The 21,942-nt window shown below is 54.3% G+C and overlaps 1 protein-coding gene across 3 annotated transcripts; it reads left to right on the top strand.

The window, feature by feature from the left end:
• The first annotated feature begins 135 nt into the window (after positions 1–135).
• On the top strand, positions 136–17,594 carry HPN (hepsin). Of its 3 annotated transcripts, none has more exons than XM_059903557.1 (13): positions 136–296; positions 861–930; positions 6,898–6,999; positions 7,088–7,129; positions 12,249–12,378; positions 12,449–12,571; positions 12,719–12,759; positions 13,110–13,275; positions 13,377–13,567; positions 16,268–16,363; positions 16,557–16,699; positions 16,881–17,045; positions 17,332–17,594. In XM_059903557.1, the coding sequence occupies exons 2-13, from the start codon at positions 915–917 to the stop codon at positions 17,341–17,343; spliced, it is 1,227 nt and encodes a 408-aa protein (XP_059759540.1). In that variant the 5' UTR covers positions 136–296; positions 861–914; the 3' UTR covers positions 17,344–17,594. The 3 variants fall into 3 exon arrangements, with proteins under 3 accessions (XP_059759540.1, XP_059759539.1, XP_059759538.1); XM_059903556.1 differs by having other exon boundaries at positions 17,263–17,594; XM_059903555.1 differs by having other exon boundaries at positions 16,881–17,594.
• The last annotated feature ends 4,348 nt before the right edge of the window (positions 17,595–21,942 follow it).

Genomic DNA, 21,942 nt, shown 5'->3' with positions numbered 1-21,942 from the left:
AGGTTGCTGGGCCGGCCTGGTCCAGCCCCTGCAAACCCCGTCCCACCAGCCAGGTGGCCTCCAGCGCTGCCAATCCCTTTGCCCGGCCCCTCCCCGCCCCTTCCCCCGCCTCTTGCCCAGCCCCCTCCTCCTCAGGTGAGGCAGCCAGGCCTAGCAGGCCCCACGCCACCCGCCGCCGCCGCCGCTGCCTCTGGGGCCGCCGCTGCTGAGGGCCCACCATGCTCCTGCCCAGGCCTGGAGACTGACCCTAAACCGGCACCATCTCTCAGCTCCGCCCCCACCTGCCGGACCCCAGGGTAAGGACCAGGGTCCTCAGTTCCAGTCCCCAGGACGTGGGCCCCCTCACCCACACCCGCCCTAATGCTCCGCTCCCAGTAGAAGGGCTCCCAGGGACCCGGAGAGTGGGCTGTCAGGCTTCTCCCCGAGGACCTCAGAGTTCCAGCCCCCTCTTCTTCAGACTCCAAGATCGGCCCCAGTCTCCTCCTCCCTCAGACCCAGGAGTCCAGGCCCCTGTGCCCCTCCTCCGAAGGAGAACTGGCCCCCAAACCTCTCTTTCCTCAGGACCCAGGAGTTGAGGCCCCAGCTCTCCTCCCTCAGACCCAGGAGTTCAGACCCCTAGTCTCCTCCTCACCCAGGCCCAGGCATGGGGTCCCCCAGGCCTACAAATCCAGGCATCCCCCTGGCTGCTGGTCACACACTGACCCCATCCTTGAACCCAGCCCAGTCTGTGTCCGTGATCACGGCGTGCTCTGGCCGGGGCCCAGACCCTCAGCCTCCCTGGATGGGCGCCTGGGACTGGGGACACAGGGGCTGGCCTGGGCTCCCCCAGGCCCTGCCTCCCCCCGTTCATCTCCCCACAGGTCCCGCCCCGGCCCAGGAGGTCAGCCGGGGAATCATTAACTAGAGGCCGTGACATGGCGGAGAAGGAGGGTGAGTCCCCCTTTCCCTGAGCCCCAACTTTGGCTCTGCCTGGCGCCCTTCCTTCTGTGCTTTCTTCCCAACCCTCCACCCACTTGGAGCCCCCTCTCTCTGGCACCCCTCCTGGGGCCCGTCCCCACCCGCTTCTGAAGCCTCTTCCACCTGATTAACTATTAACCAAATTTTCTGTGGGGCTGTGCCACCACCTGCCTCCCTGCCACCCCATATGACCTTCCTGGCCCCTTGCTTCAGTTTCCCCTCATCCCCCAGTGGTCTCTCAGCTACCCCTGGACCTGTCCTCTACTTGGGGCCAAGGCGGGGAGACTAGCTATCACAGTTAAGGACACAGACTCTGGAGTCAAATACACAGGCTTGCATTCGAATTGGCTTCTGCCACTTTTTTGCTGTGCCATCTTGTGAAAGTGTCGTCGTTTCTCTGGGCTTCATTTCCCCCCTGGGTCAAGCATGGATTCTAATGCTACCTACCTACCTACCTACCTACGTGAGGTTGTTGGGAGCACGGAACACACACAAGGCACCAGCATGGGGCTCAGCGTGTAAGACAGATGCGGTGCACCAGAGCTGTCGTGGAAGAGGTCGGCCAACTTGGAGTCCTGGGACCCAAGACCCCCACCGATTCCAGACATTCCTCCCACCTCCTCACACTGTGGGCAAAACAGCAGAGGGAGGACTTTGGACTCGGTCCGGATGGATGGAAAGGGGAGAGACAACAGAGAAACTGCTCCAGGGGTGGTGGGGAGAAACCACATCCTCGGAGTGGCGGGCACTCGAGGGCTCATGGAAGCCCCTGGCAGGGGCTCCAGACACCCTGGCTCCTTCTTACCCTCGTCCACACTCGGGAGCCAGCTGGAAGGGCCCAGTTAGGGGTGGCCTTTCCTTTCCACGCTCCCCAGCTGGGCCTGACTCCCTCTCTTCTTCCTGGAACCAGGCTAGCTGGGTTTGGTCCCAGGCAGTATCACTTTCTAGCTGTGAGGCCCTGGGCAGGCGACTTACCCTCTCTGGGCCTCGTTTCTTCCTCTGTAAAATGGAGACGGTACTAGTGCCCACCTCAGAGGATGGTGTGAGGATTTACATGCCGTGATAGGCAGGAAGCACTGAATGTGTTGGCTGAAATGATGGGTGTAGATCACTGCCTCTTTCGGTCTCAGCACAGCTAGCGAATCAGAGCCCAAATCATTCAGCTGTGGCCCAGAGTAAATCCAGGCTCCCAGTGGCTCGGGAGAAGGTGCTGTGCCCTTGCTGAGCAGGTGGGCAGCAGAGCCCTGCACCTTTGGAACCATTCCTTCCTGGAGCCCACTGAAGGGATCTCACCAGGCCTGGGGCCTATGGGTGAATGAACCAGGGACGAAAAGCAGGGCATGTGCTGAAGGATGGCCAGAGACTGGCCTGGGGACAGAGAGAACCGAGGCACAGTGGGCTTAAGTGCATCCCCAGGCAGCTCGGGCCTGGCCTTTGAGGGGAGTCCGGCTGTCGTTTCAAACCTAGACACGAATGCTGAAAAGTTCTGGTGTTGTGGTTACTTGCTGGGTGACCCCGGGTAGGTGGCTGCACCTCTCTGGGCCTCCTTTCCTCATCTGTAAATTGGGGATGGTGATAATGACACCTTCCTCATTAACAGTTGCAAGGATTTTAGGAAACTGCAGGATGGGGTTAGGACAGGGCTAAGGTCGGTGTAGCTTCTGAGAACCATTGTGGCTGCAGTTGTGCTAATGTTTGTGTTACCATTCTGCTGGGTTTTAAAAAAATAAATAAATAAATCTAGCTATCTATTTATTTATTTATTTTTGGCTGCGTTGGGTCTTCGTTGCTGCGCGCGAGCTTTCTCTAGTTGCAGCGAGTGGGGGCTACTCTTTGTTGCGGTGGCTTCTCTTGTTGTGGAGCATGGTCTGTAAGCGTGCGGGCTTCAGTAGTTGTGGCACACGGGCTCAGTAGTTGTGGCTCACGGGCTCTTGAGCTCAGGCTCAGTAGTTGTGGTGCACGGGCTTAGTTACTCCGCGGCACGTGGGATCTTCCCGGACCAGGGATGGAACCTGTGTCCCCTGCATTGGCAGGTGGATTCTTAACCACTGCACCACCAGGGAAGCCCCATTCTGCTGTTGAAGTGCACCCAAGGCGAGGTTCTCGGTGCTCCCTGGAGACTTAGAATCAGAGGAGGTGATATCTGAGTTGACACTCAGGATGAGGAGGGAGTAGGTAGGTGTGCCAGGCAGAGGGAAGAGCAAGGCTAACAGCTGGGGTGACAATCTGCCGGGTGTGCAGTGGCACGTAGCTAATTTGGTATTTCTGTTGGTAAAGTTGGAAATGGAGCTGGGAGGGTGATTGAGATCCATTAGGACTCTTTTTGGTGAGAAGCTGGCCCATGACTGGGCAGTGCCGGGTCTCTCCACAAGATGGCGCTGGTGGGTATTCTTTGTTTTATAAGTCCTGTCGTTTTGGTTGCTTTTTGGAACCTCTTATCAGTTGTCTGATAAGGACCCATATGGCTGTGTGGGAATTTAGGAAAGCATGTTCAACCCCCAAATCTCTAATAGCCATGCTTACATCCTAGAGGGGCTGGCACCACGGACTGAGGGCTTTAGACTCTGTCCTGGGGAGCATTGGGGTGTCATGGAGGGTAGGGACAGGTTGGATTTGGTGTTTAGGAAGATCCCCTGGGGTTCCATGTGGAGGCTGGGCCAGAAGGAGAGACTGAGCCCAGGGGTTGGATGGGGTGGGAGCAGGGAAGGAGAGAGTGGGCAGGAGACACTCAGGAGGCCTGTAGCTGTGGTGGGAGGGAGGCGTCCTGCAGATGAGGGACAGTCCTGAGGATGAGGGCCTCTGAGACGGGACCTGGGGATCTGGGGAGACATTGAGGCCAGTATGGGACCTGGGAGGTGTGAAGGACCTTGGGGATTCAAGTGGGAGGCATCTAAGAGACTGCAGGACCCCCGATCTAGGACAAAGGAGAGTCCAGGGCTGGGGACAGAAAAGGGACACAGGCTGTGGAGGTGGGTAAGACAGACGGGAGTGGGGAGGCATGAGGGGGAGGAGGCCATGGCCGCCCTGGGGACCCCAGATTTCAGGGAGTGTGTGGAGGAGATGGAGAAGTAGGGAGAGAATCAGAATCAGGCACGGGCGGTGTCCCAGAAATGAGACGGAGGGAGACTTCCGTTCAGGAAGTTGGAGTTGTGTACAATGAAAACAGACACGGAGCTGTAGATTGAACGGAGTTTTAGAGACAAGGAGCCAAAGATGTCACTTGGGAGGGTTTTGCAGCCAAATGGTGGGGACAGAAGAACTGTCCTGTGAGAAGACAAGGGCAGCCTAGCGCCCTTGGAGGAACAGAGAGCAGAGCCTCAGGGGGAAGCTCGGGGGTCCTGGCTTACCGAGCCCTTTCGCCCCTGAGGGATCACGCAAGGCTGCTGCGGCCTCTCACACAGTGAGGACGCTTTCCTGCCTCAGCGAAGATTCGCAGTGAGAATGCCTCTCACGCCAGGGACCCAGAGTGACGATGCTTCCTGTCCCACCAGAGGCACCTGTTTGGGGGTTGCCCGAAGTCCCCTGAACCAGAAGGCATGAAAGCAGGGTTTGCCTCTCACCTTAAGAGACACGGGGTGGCAATGCTTCCTGCCCCAGCAGACGTGCCAAAACCTCTGGGCTGGGCTCTGAGTGGCCCAAAGCTCTGCAGGCACATCTGAACACAAAGGAACCAGGACGAGCCTGACGGCTAGGGGAGCCAAGACCTCCCACTGGAACCAGGAAGATGGTTGGGGGTGGAGGTGGGGACCTCTCTCCTCAGGGAGACAAGAAGGGGTCAGCCAGCCGGGGCTGGGCTGGCCTGGTCCACTGGGGCCTCTTTGGAGGGAGGAGCACCTTGACGGGAATGGCTGGGCTCTCAAATTCTTAAGACACTCAGACAATAGCCATCCCAGGAAGGTGCTGGACCGCTCCCTGCTCCATTCCGGGTGCTGGCCTGGCCCTGTGCCCATCAGCCGTACTGCCACGACACAGATGGCAAAGCTGGGAGGTCCTGCAGCCCTGGGAGGGCCTTGCAGATGCCAAGGGCAGTCGGGTGCATGCCAGGCCCAGCAAAAGCTTTCAGTGGCCTTTTCCCTTTGGTCCTCCCGGTCCCTAGCAAAAGGGTTGGCTCTTCAGCCCCAGGGCCCCTGTTGCACAGGGAATAAAAACCCTCTTCTCCGGGGGCTGCCAGCCCTCCCCAGCTGGCCCAAGCCTTGGCCCTACTGCCTTCCCTAAGCTCATGCCATTCTGGCCACATCAGTGGCCTCTCTTGCCCTCTAACCCACCGTGCTTATTCTTGCCTCAAGGACTTTGCCTGTGCTGTGCCCTCTGCCCACTGTGCCCTTCCATGAGTGGTCTTTGCTTGGCTGGTCTCACCCCTCAGGTCTCCACTCAAAAGTCACTTCTTGGGGAGGCCCTTCCTGGACACCCCATGGAACACTGCCACCCCCAACCCACATCATTTTCTTCATAGACTTTGCCACGATCTGGAAATTATCAAGTTCATTTACTTGTTTACTTGTTTTGGTTTTCCCCTCACTTTACACACTCATTGAGAATATGAGCTCCATGAGAACCAGCATCTCATATGTCTTGTTTTGGGATGTGTCTCCAGAGCCTAGAATGGTTCCAGGTACACAGTGGATGCTCAATAGGACAATGAATGAATAAAGTCCCATTTTACTGATGAGAAAACTGAGGCCCAGAGAGGTGAAGGGAGTTGCCCAGGACCACACAGCTCTAATGATTTAAAGGCATTTATTGACCAATAAAAAACGAAAAATAAATAAATAAATAAAAGCATTTATTGAGAACTTGCTATATGCCAGCCACTATAGCACAGGGAGGGGTGGCATGGCTTAGTGGTTATACGCTTGGACCCCAGTGCCAAATCTGCCCAGGGTTCAGGACTCGGCACTGCCTCTTCCTGGCTGAGTCACCTTGGGCAGGTGACTCCACTTCTCTGAGCCTCAGTTTTCCCTGTCTGAAAAATTGGAATCATAACTTAGATAAGGACTGAATAAGTTAATGCGTTCAGAGCAGTGTTTGGCACATAAAACATGTGATAAGAGTATGGTTTTTATTATTATTATTATTATTTAAAAGAACTTTAAAACATTATACTTAGAGGTGTGTGCTAGGTGAATGCCCATTAAATAGATGAGGAAGCTGAGGCTCAAAGGTGACACCGCCTGCCCAAGGTCCCACATAGGAATGGGTAAGGTCAATATATATATATTTTTTGGCCGCGCCACGCGGCATGCAGGATCTTAGTTCCCAGACCAGGGATCGAACCTGTACCCCCTGCAGTGGAAGTGCGGAGTCTTAACCACTGGACCACCAGGGAAGTCCAAGGCCAGTATTTTTAAGTGAGGCTGGCAAATTTCCAAATGTAGGTTTTCAACCTCCAGGGGCAAATTTGACCTTGGAGCTGGGTCCTTTGGGGGAGGTCTGGTTTTGGGGGGTTCCCAGGGGCGGAGGTTCTGGTATAGCAGAGAGAAGTGAGGCAGTGAGGAAATGCCAAACAGCAGGGAAGAGAGTTGCCAAGAGGGCAAAGGTCAGGGGTCACAGCCCCCAAGAGGCTCCAAGAACCTCTGGGAAAGTTAGCAGAAGTGAGACGTTCAAGAAAAGACGGCACAATGTGATAAAGGAAATACAGAAGCGCAGCGTCATTGGGGAAGAGAAATCCCTTAAGTGCCAGGAATATAGGCAGGGAGAGTGGCAGCTGTCCCAGCCGCGGCTCTTCCCAGCTGGAACCCTTGGGGGGCTGGACACCTGGTTGTCCTCGCCGCAGGGGAGAGACGGCCCTGCCAACTGTTCACCCCAGGAAACTGGGCCCAGGGCAGGGCAGGCTCAGGCGTGCTAAGTTGGCCTGGGGGCAGGGCAGAGCTGGCCCCGTGCTCAGATCCTGCCACCATGAGGACAGACCTGGCAGTGGCCCCAGCATGGTGTCTATTGCAGGTGGCCGGACCGTGCCATGCTGCTCTGGACCCAAGGTGGCAGCTCTCACTGTGGGGACCGTGCTGCTTCTGACAGGCATCGGGGCAGCGTCCTGGGCCATTGGTGAGAGTGGACGGACCCCTGCGCCTCTACCCTCCCCTGCCCCCTGCAGTTCCCAGCCTACCTGCCCTCACCTCTGCCTTCTCTGCAGTGACCGTTCTACTCAGGAGTGATCAGGAGCTGCTGTATCCAGGTGAGTAGAGCGAGCTGAGACCCTCTGGGGAGCCCTGGAGGAAACCCGTACCTGGTGGGAACTCAATGAAAGGATTTTTTTGAATGAATGCGTGAATGCCTGCAGGAATGCTGGTAGTGCTCATGCACTCGTATTGTTGCTCTAAACACTTCACTTGTCTAACCCAGTGTTTTTCAGACTCTAAATGTGTTATCCGTTAGTGCATCATGAAATTAGTGAGCTGAAAACCACACTTTAAAAAGTATGAAATAGATTTAAAAAATCAGAGTGCATCTCTCTCAGTAAGAAGAAGTTCTGTTAATGTTTTCTTTTGGTTTTATGAGGGTGGGACCGTTATTCTCTCCATATTACAGATGGGGAAACTGAGGCTTAGAGCAATGCCATAGTTCACCCCAGAAAACAGACGTTCAAGGCTACATCATAATGTAAAAATGTGTTTCTTATTGCGGAACGTGGTCAAAACAGGTTTGAGAGGTACTGTATGAATTCAGCCAACCTTTTTCTAGCTCTCCTTGGAGGTAGCTGCTGTTATTATCCCCATTTACAGATGTGCAAAGTGAGGACCAGAGAGGACATGCAGCTGGTAAATGATGGGGCCACGAATAGCTCTTTGACTTGACTGGTAGAGATGTATCTGCATGCAGGTGGGAAGGAGTGGCCACACAAATAGATGGAGAAACTCATTGTGGAATGAATGAATCTTCCCAAATGCCAACTCCAAGCTGCCGTTCTGTGGCTCAGGGCAGCAGGAAGAATGGGGAAGTTGGGTGATGGGATGCATTTTTCACTCCCACAAGCCTCATCTAGTTCCATAAAGGACTCAGCTCACATTAAGAGCAGAAATGAACATCTAGACAAGGAAAGCCACCATCAAGGTCAACTACCACAGTTGATGCGTAGAGAGCATTTACATGTGCCAGGCACAGGCCTCAGGGCTTTGCAGGTATTGACTCATTAAATCCTCCCCACAGCCCATTTTAATATGGGGAAATGAGGCTTGGAAAGACCAAGTGACTTGCCTCAGGTCACTGGGATCGGAACCAGGCAGCCTGGATCCAGCTCTTGTGTAGAACTACTATACTCTATTGTTTCTCAAGAAACAGCCAAGTGGGTTGCCATAGTGACGGCTAACACATGCCAGGCCCTGGCTGCAGCCTTTGCACAAGAGCCCTGTGAAGTCGGGGCCATTATCATCATCCCCATTTTGCAGATGGGGAAACTGAGGCCCAGTGACGTGAACTGACTTGTCCAAGTCCGCACGTTGAATAAATGGCAGGGCAGAGGGGTCATGTGCTTGCCGGAAGTTCACTACTGCCGCTGGGCTGGAAGAAGCCAGGCTCCGAGCCTCCTAGGGTGTGGGCCCCTCTCAATCTGCACCTCATGCTTGCTTCCGGTGCCCTTCAGGCTCCAGCGCATGGGCAGCTCTCACGCCCTTGAAGGACCCTCCCTGCACCACCTTCTTTCCCGCTCACACCCCGAGGCAGGTTTCAGGGTCCTGCACCATCACTGCTGAGCTGAGGCTCACACCTGTCCTGCCCTCTCTGGTTCTCAGAGTCCTCATCTGGAAACTGGGAGTGAGAATTAGAGGAGGTAATGATCTGTGCAACACTTGACTCTCAGCCAACTTGGTTAACATGGGCTTTTGTGTCTCATGCTTCAGGCTGTAACTTTCCTGAGCAGGGCCTTTCTGCCCCCAGGCTCCACACCGCCTACCCCCACCACCACCCCCGCCCCCCGCCACTCCCCACAGCCATCCTGCTGCCCCTGGTAAAACCCTCCTCACACTCGCAGTTCGTGATTTACTCCTGGTGAATTTCAGGAGGGCAGGGGCATTTTGTTTACTGCCCCAGACAGTGTCTGGCACATAGTAGGTGCTCAGGAAACCTTTGCTTAATGAATAAGCATGAGGACAGATCGCCTACATGAACCAAGTTGTCCTGGGCCTCCAGCTGGAAAGTAATTAGGCCATGATTCAGACCTGGCTCTGGCCAACACCAGCACCGTGCCCTTCCATTATACTCGAGTTTTTCAGAAACGTTGGGAAATTACAAAATGAACAAACAAAAACAACCCAGAAATGATATCCTCACCTCACTTTTCTGGGATTTTCACACCTCTAAATATATCAGACAATTTGGGGAGCAAACCAGGTGACCTAGAACATACTTTTTGCATTGCTTAAAATAATACAAATAAGAATAAAGAGTTTAAAAGTGAGAAACAGTGGCACAGAATATAGTTTTAAAAATACTTGGAGGGGGCATTTGATATTCCCTCCTCCCTCCCTCCCCCCTCCCTCCAAATCCATCCATAAAGTGATAATTTTTTCCTAAAACCTCACACTTTCTGGAAATCACATTCCTGGAGCACTGAGAAGTCATTTAAAAATAAGAATTCACTGCCACCCGCAGTTGGTGTTTCAGACCCCAAGTGTTGGTCTGGGAACTCAGCGGGTGGCGGGCACCACCAAGCAGAGGTACCAGGCATCCCTGGGCCCCCACCTGGAGGCCATGACTAAGGCAAGCCAGCCAGGAAGCTCCTAGGCCAGGCTGTGGGTGAGTATATTTAGGGTGGGCTCAGGTAAGGGTCCATGTGAGAGCCACAGAAGGAGCAGGGTGTATGCAGGTAGGCAGGCCTGGGTTCAAATCCTGGCTTTGCAGGTTCTTAGCGATATTCCCCCGGGCAAGTATAGCCTCTCCAAGGTTCAGTTTCCCCATCTGCAAGACGGGCATAGAAATGGTCTCTACCTTCCAGGATGGTGGTGGGATTCAAAGAACCCCCCAGATATGACACATAGCATGGGGTCAGCCCACTGACAGCCCCAGGAAACATAGCCAGTGTTAATATTACTGTGCCATTATTGTTTAACCCTCAGGAGGGAAGTCACTTGAGAGGCTGTCTAGGGCAACGTTAAAAGCTTGGGGTTTGGAGTCACTCAGGCCTGAGTGCACATCCTCTGTCTGTCTTTCTCTGTCCTCAGCAGGACAGGGTTCTCCCTGGAAGTCCTGCCTCCCCTCGTCCAGATGTGTGGGGCTGTGGGAAAACTGCTCAGCTTGGGTGTGGCCTCAGCAAGTTCTTCCTACCAGGATGAAAAATTGAGTTTGCACCAGATTCACGTTCCCAGAATGTGCTCTCAGAACACCAGCCACGCAGGAGGCTCAGGAGAAAAGGAGTTCACAGCCGATCTTTCCCCAAGCTTACTCCTCCCCACCTTCCCCATCTCAGTCAGTGGCAGCTCCATCCTTCTGGCGGCTCAGGCCAAACACCCTGGAATTGCCCTCAGACCCTCTTCCCCTCACGCCCACATCCAATCTCAGCAGACCCTGTGGGCTCCACCCACAGAATCTATCCTAAATCTAAACTCTGTTCCCCCCCGCCCCGCTGCCCTGACCCTGGCCCAGCCTCCATCCTCTCCCTCCTGGACCATCACACAGCCTCCTCCGTGGTCTCCCTGCTCCCATCTGCCCCTACAATCTGCTCCCCACACACAGCAGAGGGAGCCTGTGAACCCCTGAGTCAGATCAGGGCCCTCCTGGCTCAGAGCCCTCCTCCGGGCTGCATCTCACTCCTGGTAAAAGCCGAAGTCCTAGTGTCAATCTAGTCTTGTCTCCCATCTCCCCTCCCCTAGCTCACTATGCTCCAGCCTCCTTGCTGTTCCTTAAACATCCCCCGTGTCTCCCACCCACGCGCCACCACCTTGGGATCTTTGCACTTGGCGGTTCCTTTGGCCTGGTTCTCTGTTCCCTTACCTGTCTTCTTACCTCCTTCAGATCTTTGTTTGCATACCACCTTCTCAGTGCAGCTTTCCCTGCCCACCTGTTGGAAAGTGCAACCTCCCCTCCCCCCAATGCCAGCATTCCCCTGCCTCTGTCAAGCTTGATTTATCTCCCTGGCGCCTTCTTTTGTGACACACCATCTATTTGACCTCTCTGTCCTGTTTGTTATGCATCTCACCTATTGGCCTTTGAGCTCCTCAGAGCTGGGGGTTTTGTCTGATTTGTTCATTGCCCAAAATAGAGCCTGGCACATACTGAGTGTTTGCTAAATGTAAATAAATACGGCTAAGGGCTGTGACCTGGCTTAGGTGTGGACAAGGGTCCTCTGACCATGTGAGGAGCAGCCTGTGAGGGGCTGAGGGGACACAGTAAGCCCCAGGCAGGAGGAATCCCCCGTAAGCTCTCTCCAGCCTTTCTGTGTATCTCCGCCCTACCTCTTCTCAAAGTTTGTGATGCTGTGTTTGGTTGGGTGATTTTTTAACTGCTGTCTGTCTCTCCCATTGGTGGACTTTGGTTGGTGAGGTCACAGCCCAGGGCTGTCTTGGTCATCTTTACATCCCCCGGCATCACCCCACACAGGACTGGGCATGGAGTATGTGTCTAGTTAACACTTGTTGAATGAATGAATGAATAGTGCATCCTCTGCTTGGAGAATTATCATGCAATTTAGTGTGTATTCAAGGCTCTGACAAGTCCTGCAGAAAAAGATAGCTATTCTCTCTTTTTTTTTTTTTTAAGATTATAGGAAATCTATTTAAATATTTTGGCACTGTGATGTATTAGTCAAGGGTCTTCAGGCTGCAAAAGACAAAAGGAAAATCTAAGAAACTGGCTAAACAAAAAGGGAAATTATTGACTCACTTAAGCAACAGTTCTGGGGGTTCTTCAAGCCTGACTCCATCAAGGGACTTTAAAACTGTTATCAGAAATCTGTTGACTTTCCTCCACATTGGCTTATTTTTCCCCTTCTGGGGACAAAGGCGGGCCCAAGCAGACCCAGCCTCACATGCCATTCTCCTGGGAGCTTGGTTAAAACAGTTTCCCTCTTCCCAAATCTCCTGGCAGAGTTCCAGATTTCCAGCTCATGGGCAACCAGCTTAGGAATCCCGGTGGTAGGAGGAAGCCCCCTGGTTTCCCCTGGCGGGGCAGCCAGAGTCCCAGAGACCCCGATCTTTGGTTCAACTTGAGTCATGGGCCCTTCCAGACGCAGTCACAAATGTGGGGGGCCCGGGGTGCTGCCATCGGGCCCGCCAGGATTCAGGACTAGACCCACGGGGTCGGAGGAGAGGCCGGGAGGGCTCGGGCAGGAAGGCGACCCAGGCGGCGGTCCTGTCGCCCTGCAGTGCAGGTCGGCCCGGCCGACGCTCGGCTCACGGTGTTTGACCAGACAGAGGGCACGTGGCGCCTGCTGTGCTCCTCGCGCTCCAACGCCAGGGTGGCGGGGCTCAGCTGCGAGGAGATGGGCTTCCTCAGGTACCGGGGTGCCCCTGGGGGTGGGGGGCTGGGGGGGCGGGGCCGCAGGCCTGACCCCTGCCCCGCCCAGGGCGCTGGCCCACTCGGAGCTGGATGTGCGGACGGCGGGCGCCAACGGCACGTCGGGCTTCTTCTGCGTGGACGAGGGGAGGCTGCTGCACGCCCGGAGGCTGCTCGAGGTCCTCTCCGTGTGGTGAGGAGGGCGGCGAGGGCGGCGGGCAGGCAGGGCGCACCCCGCCCCCGGGCACGCACACCCGTGCTCCCCGCTGTGCCTTTCTTGCGTCTTAATTGGCCTCTCTTTTTGTCTCCCTCTGTGTCCCCATCCCTGTCTCTCCCACAGCGACTGTCCCAGGGGTCGTTTCCTGGCTACCATCTGCCAAGGTGAGACCCTGAAACTCAGAGTCCTCTTCTGAGACCCCCCCCCGAGGGCAGGGCCACGTCCCGTCAGATACCCCCAGGCAGGCCTTATCCTCTTAGATCCCGCAAGGATGGGGCTGTGTCTCCTCATATCTCCCTCCCCCCCGGGTGGAGCCATGTCCCCCTGGGTCCCCAAGGATGGGGCTGTGTCTCCTCAGAATGCACCCCCCGCCCAGGGCGGAGCCATGTCCCTCAGACTCCTCAGGTTAGGATCGTGCCCACTCACGCTTCCCAGAGTGGGGCATGACCTCTCAGACCCCCTAAGGCAGGGGGTCCAGGCCTCCCACTGCCCCTGACTGCCTCCTCTCCCACAGACTGTGGCCATAGGAAGCTGCCCGTCGATCGCATCGTGGGCGGCCAGGACACCAGCTTGGGCAGGTGGCCATGGCAAGTCAGTCTTCGCTACGATGGAGCACACCTCTGTGGGGGGTCCCTGCTCTCCAGAGACTGGGTGCTGACAGCCGCCCACTGCTTCCCTGAGTGAGTGTCTCCCACGGCGCTGAGGGGGGCAGCTGGGGAGCGGCAGGGTCGGGGAGGCTGTGCCCAAGCAGGCTGCCACCCTCCCCTCCTATCCCTGGTAGGCGGAACCGGGTCCTGTCCCGATGGCGAGTGTTTGCCGGTGCCGTGGCCCAGACCTCACCCCATGGCGTGCAGCTGGGGGTGCAGGCAGTAATCTACCACGGGGGCTATCTCCCCTTTCGAGACCCCAACAGCGAGGAGAACAGTAATGACATTGCCCTGGTCCACCTCTCCAGCTCCCTGCCCCTCACAGGTAAGTCTGGGGCTGCTCCTTGGCCTGGGGACGCCAGGGGCCAGGAGGACAGAGGAGGGGGCTGGGGCATAGGAATCCATGGTGATGAGGGAGATGATCTTGAGGGGCACACACTGGGCATTCATTAGACGGGGACAATTGGTACAGCCACTTTGGAAAACCATGTGGCGATTCCTCAGGCAGTTCAACACCATTTGGCCCAGCAATTCCACTCTTAGGTACGTACCCAAAAGAAATGAAAACACATAGCTACACCAAAACTGGTGCACGAGTGTTCAGACCAGCATTATTCTAAAAGATGGAAACAACCCAGATGTCTACCATCTGACACATGGATAAACCAAACGCGCTAGATCCACACAATGGAATGATACTAGGCCATCAAAAGGAATGAAGTCCTGATTCATGGTACACAATGGATGACCCTGGACAACATTGTGCTAAGAAAGAAGTCAGGCCCAAAGAGCCACATATGATCCCATTCCTATGAAATATCCAGAACAGGCAAACCTGTAGAGATAGAAAGTAGATTAGTGGTTCCCCGGGGCGGTGGGGCATGGAGATGTCGGGAGGTCATAGGTAAAAGGGGTGATGAAAATGTCCTAAAATCAACTGTGATGGTGGTTGCACCTTCCTATTGCCAGGCAGGCTAGTACCTGTATCTAAAACCTCTCTAAAAAACGTTGACTTGTGCACTTTAAGTGGGTGAATTGTGTGGTATGTGAATTATATCTCAGAAAAGCCGTTACTCTCCACCCCCAAAAAAAATGAAATGAAAAAATTTTAAGTATGTGAATAAATCAGAAAGTCAGGCGTTATCCGTGTTATAGTTCTCTGGAGCATTGCCTTGCTCTCAATGAGAAAGATTCACTTGGGTGCCAATGTGTCTTTAATGCCTCATCTACACCTGCCTTTTGGATTAAGAGCAGGCCGTGGGCTTCAGCTTTCAGAAGGCCACTCTGTAGTAGGAATAGTCATAATAATGATAAAAATAAAAAAAATAGTAATGGTGATGATAACGAAGTGAAAATAGCGATGATGATGAGCCTTCAGCAGGCAACAGTATGATGGTAATAATAATAACGAAAGAATACAACAATAATGATGATAGGATGAACTTCTACACCTGCACGCTCCTCCTGTGTGCAGCCGCTGCCCTCAGCATGTCCCAAGCACGCGCTCATTTCATTGTCCCAACAGCCCGGGGAGAGTGGGTTCTCTTATGATCCTGTTTTTTTTACAAGGGGAAAGGTCCCAACACAGAGAAGGTACATAATGCCCCCCAATTCCCACAACTGGCAAATGGCAAAGGTTTGAGCCCAGGCTGTCTGGCGCTGGAATCAGTGCCTGTAAGCCCCTGGCTGTGCTGCCAGGGAAGTCAGTACTATTTGGTTTGCATTTTTCTTATTTTTATGGTTATTTTTCTTTTGAATGATCCATGATGCTGGTTTTCCATTTAAGGGAGCGACACATGTTTTTCTTTTCTTTTTTCTAAATTAATTTTTTTATTGGAGTATAGTTGCTTTACAATGTCGTGTTAGTTTCTGCTGTACAGCAAAGTGAGTCAGTTATACCCACACATATATCCACTCTTTTTTAGATTCTATTCCCATATAGGTCATTACAGAGTATTGAATGATACGTTTCTCTTTAAAACAAAATAAACCCTTCTCTTTAGTGAATGGAGTGAGAGGGTTAAAAAGATTGAAGTGGGGAGGTATCCGTGGGGCACAGGTGGATGGGGTGGGAGGGGCCTGGGTTTGAGACACATGGCTGAGGGGTAACAGCATGGGCTTTGGGGTCGGGTACTTGCCAGCTCTGTGATCTTGGGTGCGTGGCTTCACCTCTTCATGCCTCAGTTTCCCTCATCTGTTAAATGACTTCCGAGGGTTATTGAAATGATGAAAAGGGTTAATCTGAGTCAAGAGCCTATAGCAATGCCAGCACTCGTTAATATTAACAATCATTGCTCTTGTCGTTGTTTTTTACTATTACTAGTTATGTGAGCATCTCCTATTAGCCAGGCATGCTATTCAAAGCATCACCGATTTCTCACTGTACACCTCTGGGGGGGAAATGATTATTTTTTCCATTTTGCATCTGAGAGCTCTGAGCTCAGGGAGGTGAAGTCACCAGCAGGCAGCAGGTAGGGCTGCCAGCACCACTGGTGTGGGTTGTGCACTGCACAAGGGAGTCACGTGTCCGGGATGCCATTCTTACTGTGGGCAGAGTGGACTGGTGTGTTTATTATGATGATTTTTTTGACAGGTGGAAGTCCAGCATCTCAAGAGAGTACCTTGTAAAATTTCTCACAGAGGTACCCTCTAGGCAGGGGCAGCCCCATGGGCCATGGTTAAGAACACAGGCTTGGAAATTGGGCCAAGCTGGGTTCAAATTCTGGCTCTGCCATCGACTCATTGACTCATTCTGAGGCTTTGGACAAATGACATGGCCTTATTTCCCCCTCTTTAAATGGGGTACTAATAGCTCCTACCTCCCTGGGCTGATGGGATATTAAAGGAACTCACCCAGGAAGGTGCCTAGTACATAGTGAGCTCTCAGTAGAAGGCAACTTCTGCTGTTGTTGTTGTAAAAGAACAGAGGGAAGGGTGGGCCGGGGGCACCGGGGGCAGCTGGGCTGAGGTCTGTACCAGGCGGGGCAGGCCGGCAGGGGTGGGACCAGCGTGGTCTGTCTCACAGAGTACATCCAGCCCGTGTGCCTCCCGGCTGCTGGGCAGGCCCTAGTGGACGGCAAGATCTGCACCGTGACTGGCTGGGGCAACACACAGTACTACGGTGAGTTCCGTCCTCTGCCTGTGAAGTCACTGTTAAGGGAGACTCTGATCCGGGCTGGGGAGGGGCCGTTGGCCTGCTTGAAGGCCTCATGGCCCAGGGGTGTAGGGACACTAAGGAGCCCGGGTGGGCACCAGGAAGGAAGCGGGGTGTGCACACTCCCCAGCTTCGGCCAGCCTTGCCTGCACACCCCCAGGCCAACAGGCGGGGGTACTCCAGGAGGCCCGAGTCCCCATAATCAGCAGTGATGTCTGCAACGGCCCTGACTTCTACGGGAACCAGATCAAACCCAAGATGTTCTGTGCCGGCTATCCTGAGGGTGGCATTGATGCCTGCCAGGTGAGGGACGATGAGGGGCAGCCCGGGCCCCCCCTCTCCGGGGGTGGAGACACGTGGCAGTGGGTGGTCAGGCTCGCTACCTCAGGGCCAGGGCGCTCTGTGACCACAGCCCACGATCATCCGAGGAGGGCCCCTCGGCCAGCCATCTTGGCTTCCAGCCAGGCCTTCCGTCCCCTACCAGGGCGACAGCGGTGGCCCCTTCGTGTGTGAGGACAGCATCTCTCGGACGCCACGTTGGCGGCTGTGTGGCATCGTGAGCTGGGGCACCGGCTGCGCCCTGGCCCAGAAGCCAGGCGTCTACACCAAAGTCAGTGACTTCCGGGAGTGGATCTTCCAGGCCATAAAGGTGAAATTTGGGCCCAGATGGGAGCCAGAGGGTGGGAGGATTTGGGACTCTGAGGGGGAAAGGGAGCCAGGGTTTTCCAGAAACCAACGCTCAGGCTTAGAAGAGGGTGCCCTAGGGAACGGATAACCTTCAAAGGCCTCCTGGGGAGGGGAGTTCAGCTGTGGGACTTTGGGGGAAGCCTCTCAGACCTTGGAAGCCCCTAGTTGTCTTTCCCCAGACTCACTCCGAAGCCAGCGGCATGGTGACCCAGCTCTGACCTGTGGCTTCTCGCTGTGCACGCCTGCAGGGCCCAAGCTGATCTAGGTGGCTCCAGCCCCACATGATGGGGTTCACCCTGGGATGGAACATTTTTCTTCTTGGGCCCAGCCCACAGGTCCAAGGATACCCTCCCTCCAAGGTCCTCCACAGTGGCGGGCCCACTCAGCCCTGGGACCACCCGAGCCTCACCCTTCTGACCCCCATGTAAATATTGTTCTGTCGTCTGGGGAGTCCCATCTAGTGCCCCTGATGACAGGATGCTCTTTAAATAATAAAGATGGTTTTGATTAATGTGGTCTCTGAGTTTGCAAATGTAAGCAGCAAATGAGGACATTTTGGGGGGATGGAAGAGAGCAATTGGGCCTGGGAGACATCAGGCAGGGAGTATGATCCTCCAGTTCCCGCTGGCTTAAGAGAAAATATCTTAATTGGTTCACCTAACTGGAAATGCTCTGGAGCGTCTGGCTTCAGGTACTGCTGGATCCAGCTGCTCGAATATTTTTCATCAGGACTGTGCCTCACTTCCTCTCTCACATCTGCTTTTCTGTGTCAGCTTCATTTCCAAGCAGGCTCCCCTACAGTCAGAGACAGAGATGTCCCCCCAACCCACCGAAACTCTTATATGCCATGGATGACTTAACAGCCACAGTGGAAAAAGAATGCTTCTTTCCCATCAGCTACAGCAAAAAAGTCCCAGGCCTGGATCTCCCTGGACGGATTTGGGTCACATGCTCATCCCTTATCAAATCACTGTGCACCTGTGCATGGGGTGAGGAGGAGGTTTGACCCTCAGGAGCTACATGACCTGAGTGTGAGGGGTTCTCCAAAGGAAAATGGGTTGCTCTTTCCAGAAAAAATGGTTGTAGATGCCCAGTGAAAAAAAGACATCCACTGTGGATCAACATGGGAAGCAGGGCTTCCCTGGTGGCGCAGTGGTTAAGAATCCGCCTGTCAATGCAGGGGACACGGGTTCGATCCCTGGTCCGGGAAGATCCCACACGCCGCGGAGCAACTAAGCCCGTGTGCCACAGCTACTGAGCCTGTGCTCTAGAGCCTGCGAGCCGCAACTACTGAAGCCCGTACACCTAGAGCTTGTGCTCCGCAACAAGAGAAGCCACTGCAATGGGAAGCCCACGCACCGCAACGAAGAGTAGCCCCCGCTCGCCGCAACTAGAGAAAGCCCACATGCAGCAACGAAGACCCAACACAGCCAAAAATAAAAATAAAATAAATAAATTTATAAAAACAAACAAACAAACAAACAAAAACATGGGAAGCAGAGCCCTGTAGGGAGGAGGCAGGAGCACCAGGCCCTGTGAACACAACCTGAGACCACCATCTTTTCATCTGGGCTGGAGGTTGTTCTCAGTTTCCCCTGGGACCCACTCTGTTCCCTAGAGCATCTGCAGATCTTGCTGCGACACCAATGGCCACCAGGGGGCACTACTGCCCCCTAAACTACGGGAAGTTAAGGAGTTTCTTTGGTGCCTTGTCCAGGTGTTGCTGGACACCAGATGCTCTGCAGGAAAACACCCACCAGGTGCCTGTTTCCCATGACTTTCTTTTCTCTTTCTTTTCTTTCTTTCTTTTTTTTTTTTTTGGCCGTGCTGTGTGGGTCATGTGGGACCTTAGTTCCCTGACCAGGGATTGAACCCACGCCCCCTGCATTGGAAGCGCAGAGTCTTTACCACTGGGCTGCCAGGGGGTCCCTCCCATGACTTTCAATGGTAAAAATTAAATGTGTTGCTCATCAGCTACAAGCCCCCAAGCAATTTCCTAAAACATAAATAGACACAGGAAAGCCCCTTTGAATAACATACAGACTATCCATTTAGAAAATGCTCCAAGCATCCCTCCCTGGACCAAACTCTTAGGATTTGGTGATCCCCACCATTACTTTGTCCATCAGGACCGCCCCAGCCCCACATCTCCATGCAGTTTTCCAAACGTCTGCATGCCGCTGCACTGTTCTACCCATCATACTGGAGATATAATTCGAGACTTGACCCACACATTGCTTTGTTAGAAACGTATTGAGTTACGGGGATGGGACTGTAAATTTTCCTTTGTTGTTGTTAGCTGAAAAATGTACTGTATGTGTGTTTTATGAAGTTTGGGGACTCTGAAAGAACATGGTCCACCTTGGGGATTCTGAGCAGATATGACCGTGTCCTGGCGGGTCCGAGGAGACACAGCTCACCCTGGCAGGGAGGGGGCCAGTCTGAGTAGACATGACCCTGCTCTGGGTGGGACTGAAGAGGGCATGGCCCCGCCCTGGGAGACCTGAGGGGCTGCAGCCTGATTCTAGGAGACACGGTGGAAGTTTGGACATTAAAAACCAACGGGTCGTCCACTGGGAAGATGTCGACCAGGGGACCACTCTGGGTTCTGCCCACATTATTGCTCTTGGAGGGGGGAGGGGGTTGGGAGATTGTGATCCACTCAACAGCCGCTCACCAGTCTCCTTTGTTGGCCAGGGATCAGTGAGCCTGTTTCTCCTCCTGCTCCCACTAACCTTGTCACCCACCCCAAGAAGCCATGCAGATATTAGAAAAATAATAATAACAATCACAGGATTGCTTTGAAGCTCTGCTAGGATCTTGATCTTCAGAAAGATCAAATATCAAAACTCTTTCTTCCATGTCATTGCTGTGTATCTCTGACCCAGAAGTATTTGGCCCATCTGATCTAATTTATGTAACCACCTCAGGAATACAAGCAAGGCTTTGCATTCATGGTGAGTGTTTATATCTGAATATTCACTTTCAAATATAGAAAGCCTTCTGGATGTAACTTGGAATGGAAAGCTCCATATGTGGTTTATAAGTTGGCATTCTCCCAGTCAAGTTGAAGGAGAAATGTACAGTTATTTTTCCACCATGGTTATTCTGCAAGTAAATCGCCACCATAATTAACAATGATTGTGATGGCCATGAAATCTGCATTCAGAAATAATTATTCTGAATGTTCAAATAGTGCTGTAAGTAGAGAATGGGTTTTAGTTTCTGCAGAAAAAGTAATACTATTTAAATCCTGCAGTTATTTTGTAAGCAGCTGTCCCAGTTCTACTGGTGCATAGCAAACTGTCCCAAACTTTGTGGTGTAAAATAGCAACAAGCCAGGAGGGCTGTGAATCTGCTCAAGGTGGCACATGTGAGGGGGCAAAGGTAGGACCGGGACCATGACCACGACATCTCAGGAGATGGTACTGAGCTGCCCACTCCCCCTCGAGTGACCACCCTCTCAGGTGACCAGGCTTGGACACTGCCCCCCAGGATTTCCCTGGGCCCCCAGGGAAACCTGTGTTTCCAGATGCTGGGGGTCTTCTGGGGATGAAGATGGGAGGCCTTAACCAAAGATTGCTCAGAGTGGGGGGAAGGTGACGGGGCCACTCATTCATGCTGGGTGGGAGGGAGCCTGCCAATCAGGGCCTCTGTCCCACCAGGTTTGACCATGTGAAGGACTAGCTTGGGTTTGGGGAGCCAGAGCAGGGGCTTGGGGATCCCCACTTTGAAGATGGAGTCCCCACTTTCTAATTCTGGACCTCCTCTGCCAGGGCAGCCCCCAGCGATCTCCACACGTGCACGGTCTGAGCCCCCGTCGCCTGCCCTTTATTCATCTTTCCAGGTGGATCTCTCCTTCTGACGGTCCATCCCCCAGTCATGTTCCCAAATGCCCAACTATGAGTTTCTACCACAGACTCTCCCATCATTCTCTGCAGATGTCCCCCTGGGCCCCTTCATCTCCCCAGGTGCACATCTCAACCACGCCCCCTGCACATGCTCCCTTAGGATCGGGGAGGCTGTGCGTTCATCTTTAACCTGCTGGGGAGAGAACCGGCAGGGCCCCGGAAGGAGCGGCGCTCTGCACCGTCAGCCCTCCAGCCTCAGCAGAGCTCCAGGGTCTTCACCTACGGATTGCTTGACCCGGGCTCTGGCCTGCTGATGGGGTGGGGAGCTCCTCCTGGGCCTGGGTGCCTGTGACACAACCCTGACCCCTGGGAAAGCCCTGGGGACACCTCCTTTCTCCTTCCTTGCCCCATCCCAACCTGCAGGCCTGGCCCAGCCTCAGCCAGACCGGATGAGAACCAGCATCCCTGGGTGCTTCCCAGGCCCCCTGGATCCATGAACAATGGGTTGGTGGAGCTGAGTTACAGGTCCCTACTTGGCCCCCACCTCCGCTCCAGGCATAAGCCAGAGCGGCCAGCCAATCCATGGGGCTACCTTGGGGCTGCTCTGGCTTCTGCTGGTGGGTCAGTGGGATTGGGGGCTCTGGAAAAGGGTCAGCTGTGTTGGGTGGACCCCAGCCCTTAGCAGACACCCCCTCCCCTTAGTCCTGCAGAGCCAAGTGACCTGGAGCGAGGAGCTCAGAGGTGAGGCTGGACATGCTTCCCAACTTGGTGAGGAGACAGGACTGGGGGGCAGGTAGGGAGCGTCCTAGGGGTCTGAGAGGACATGGCCTCCCCTGGAGACCTGTGGGGACCTGACCCTGACCTTGGAGACTGAAGGGACATGGCCCAATCCGGGGGGATGCGCGGTGCTGGAGGGACACGGCCCCGCCCTGGCGGGCCTGGGGGAGCCTCAGTGGTCTCGGTGTCCCCAGCCTCTCTCCTGTGCCCCTACGGGCTGGAGCACGGGGA

The sequence above is a fragment of the Balaenoptera ricei genome, chromosome 19 (assembly GCF_028023285.1).
Source record: "Balaenoptera ricei isolate mBalRic1 chromosome 19, mBalRic1.hap2, whole genome shotgun sequence".
Taxonomy (NCBI): domain Eukaryota; kingdom Metazoa; phylum Chordata; class Mammalia; order Artiodactyla; family Balaenopteridae; genus Balaenoptera; species Balaenoptera ricei.
The sequence above is the reverse complement of the archived record's forward strand: the minus strand, read 5'-3'. Positions and strand labels throughout refer to the sequence as shown.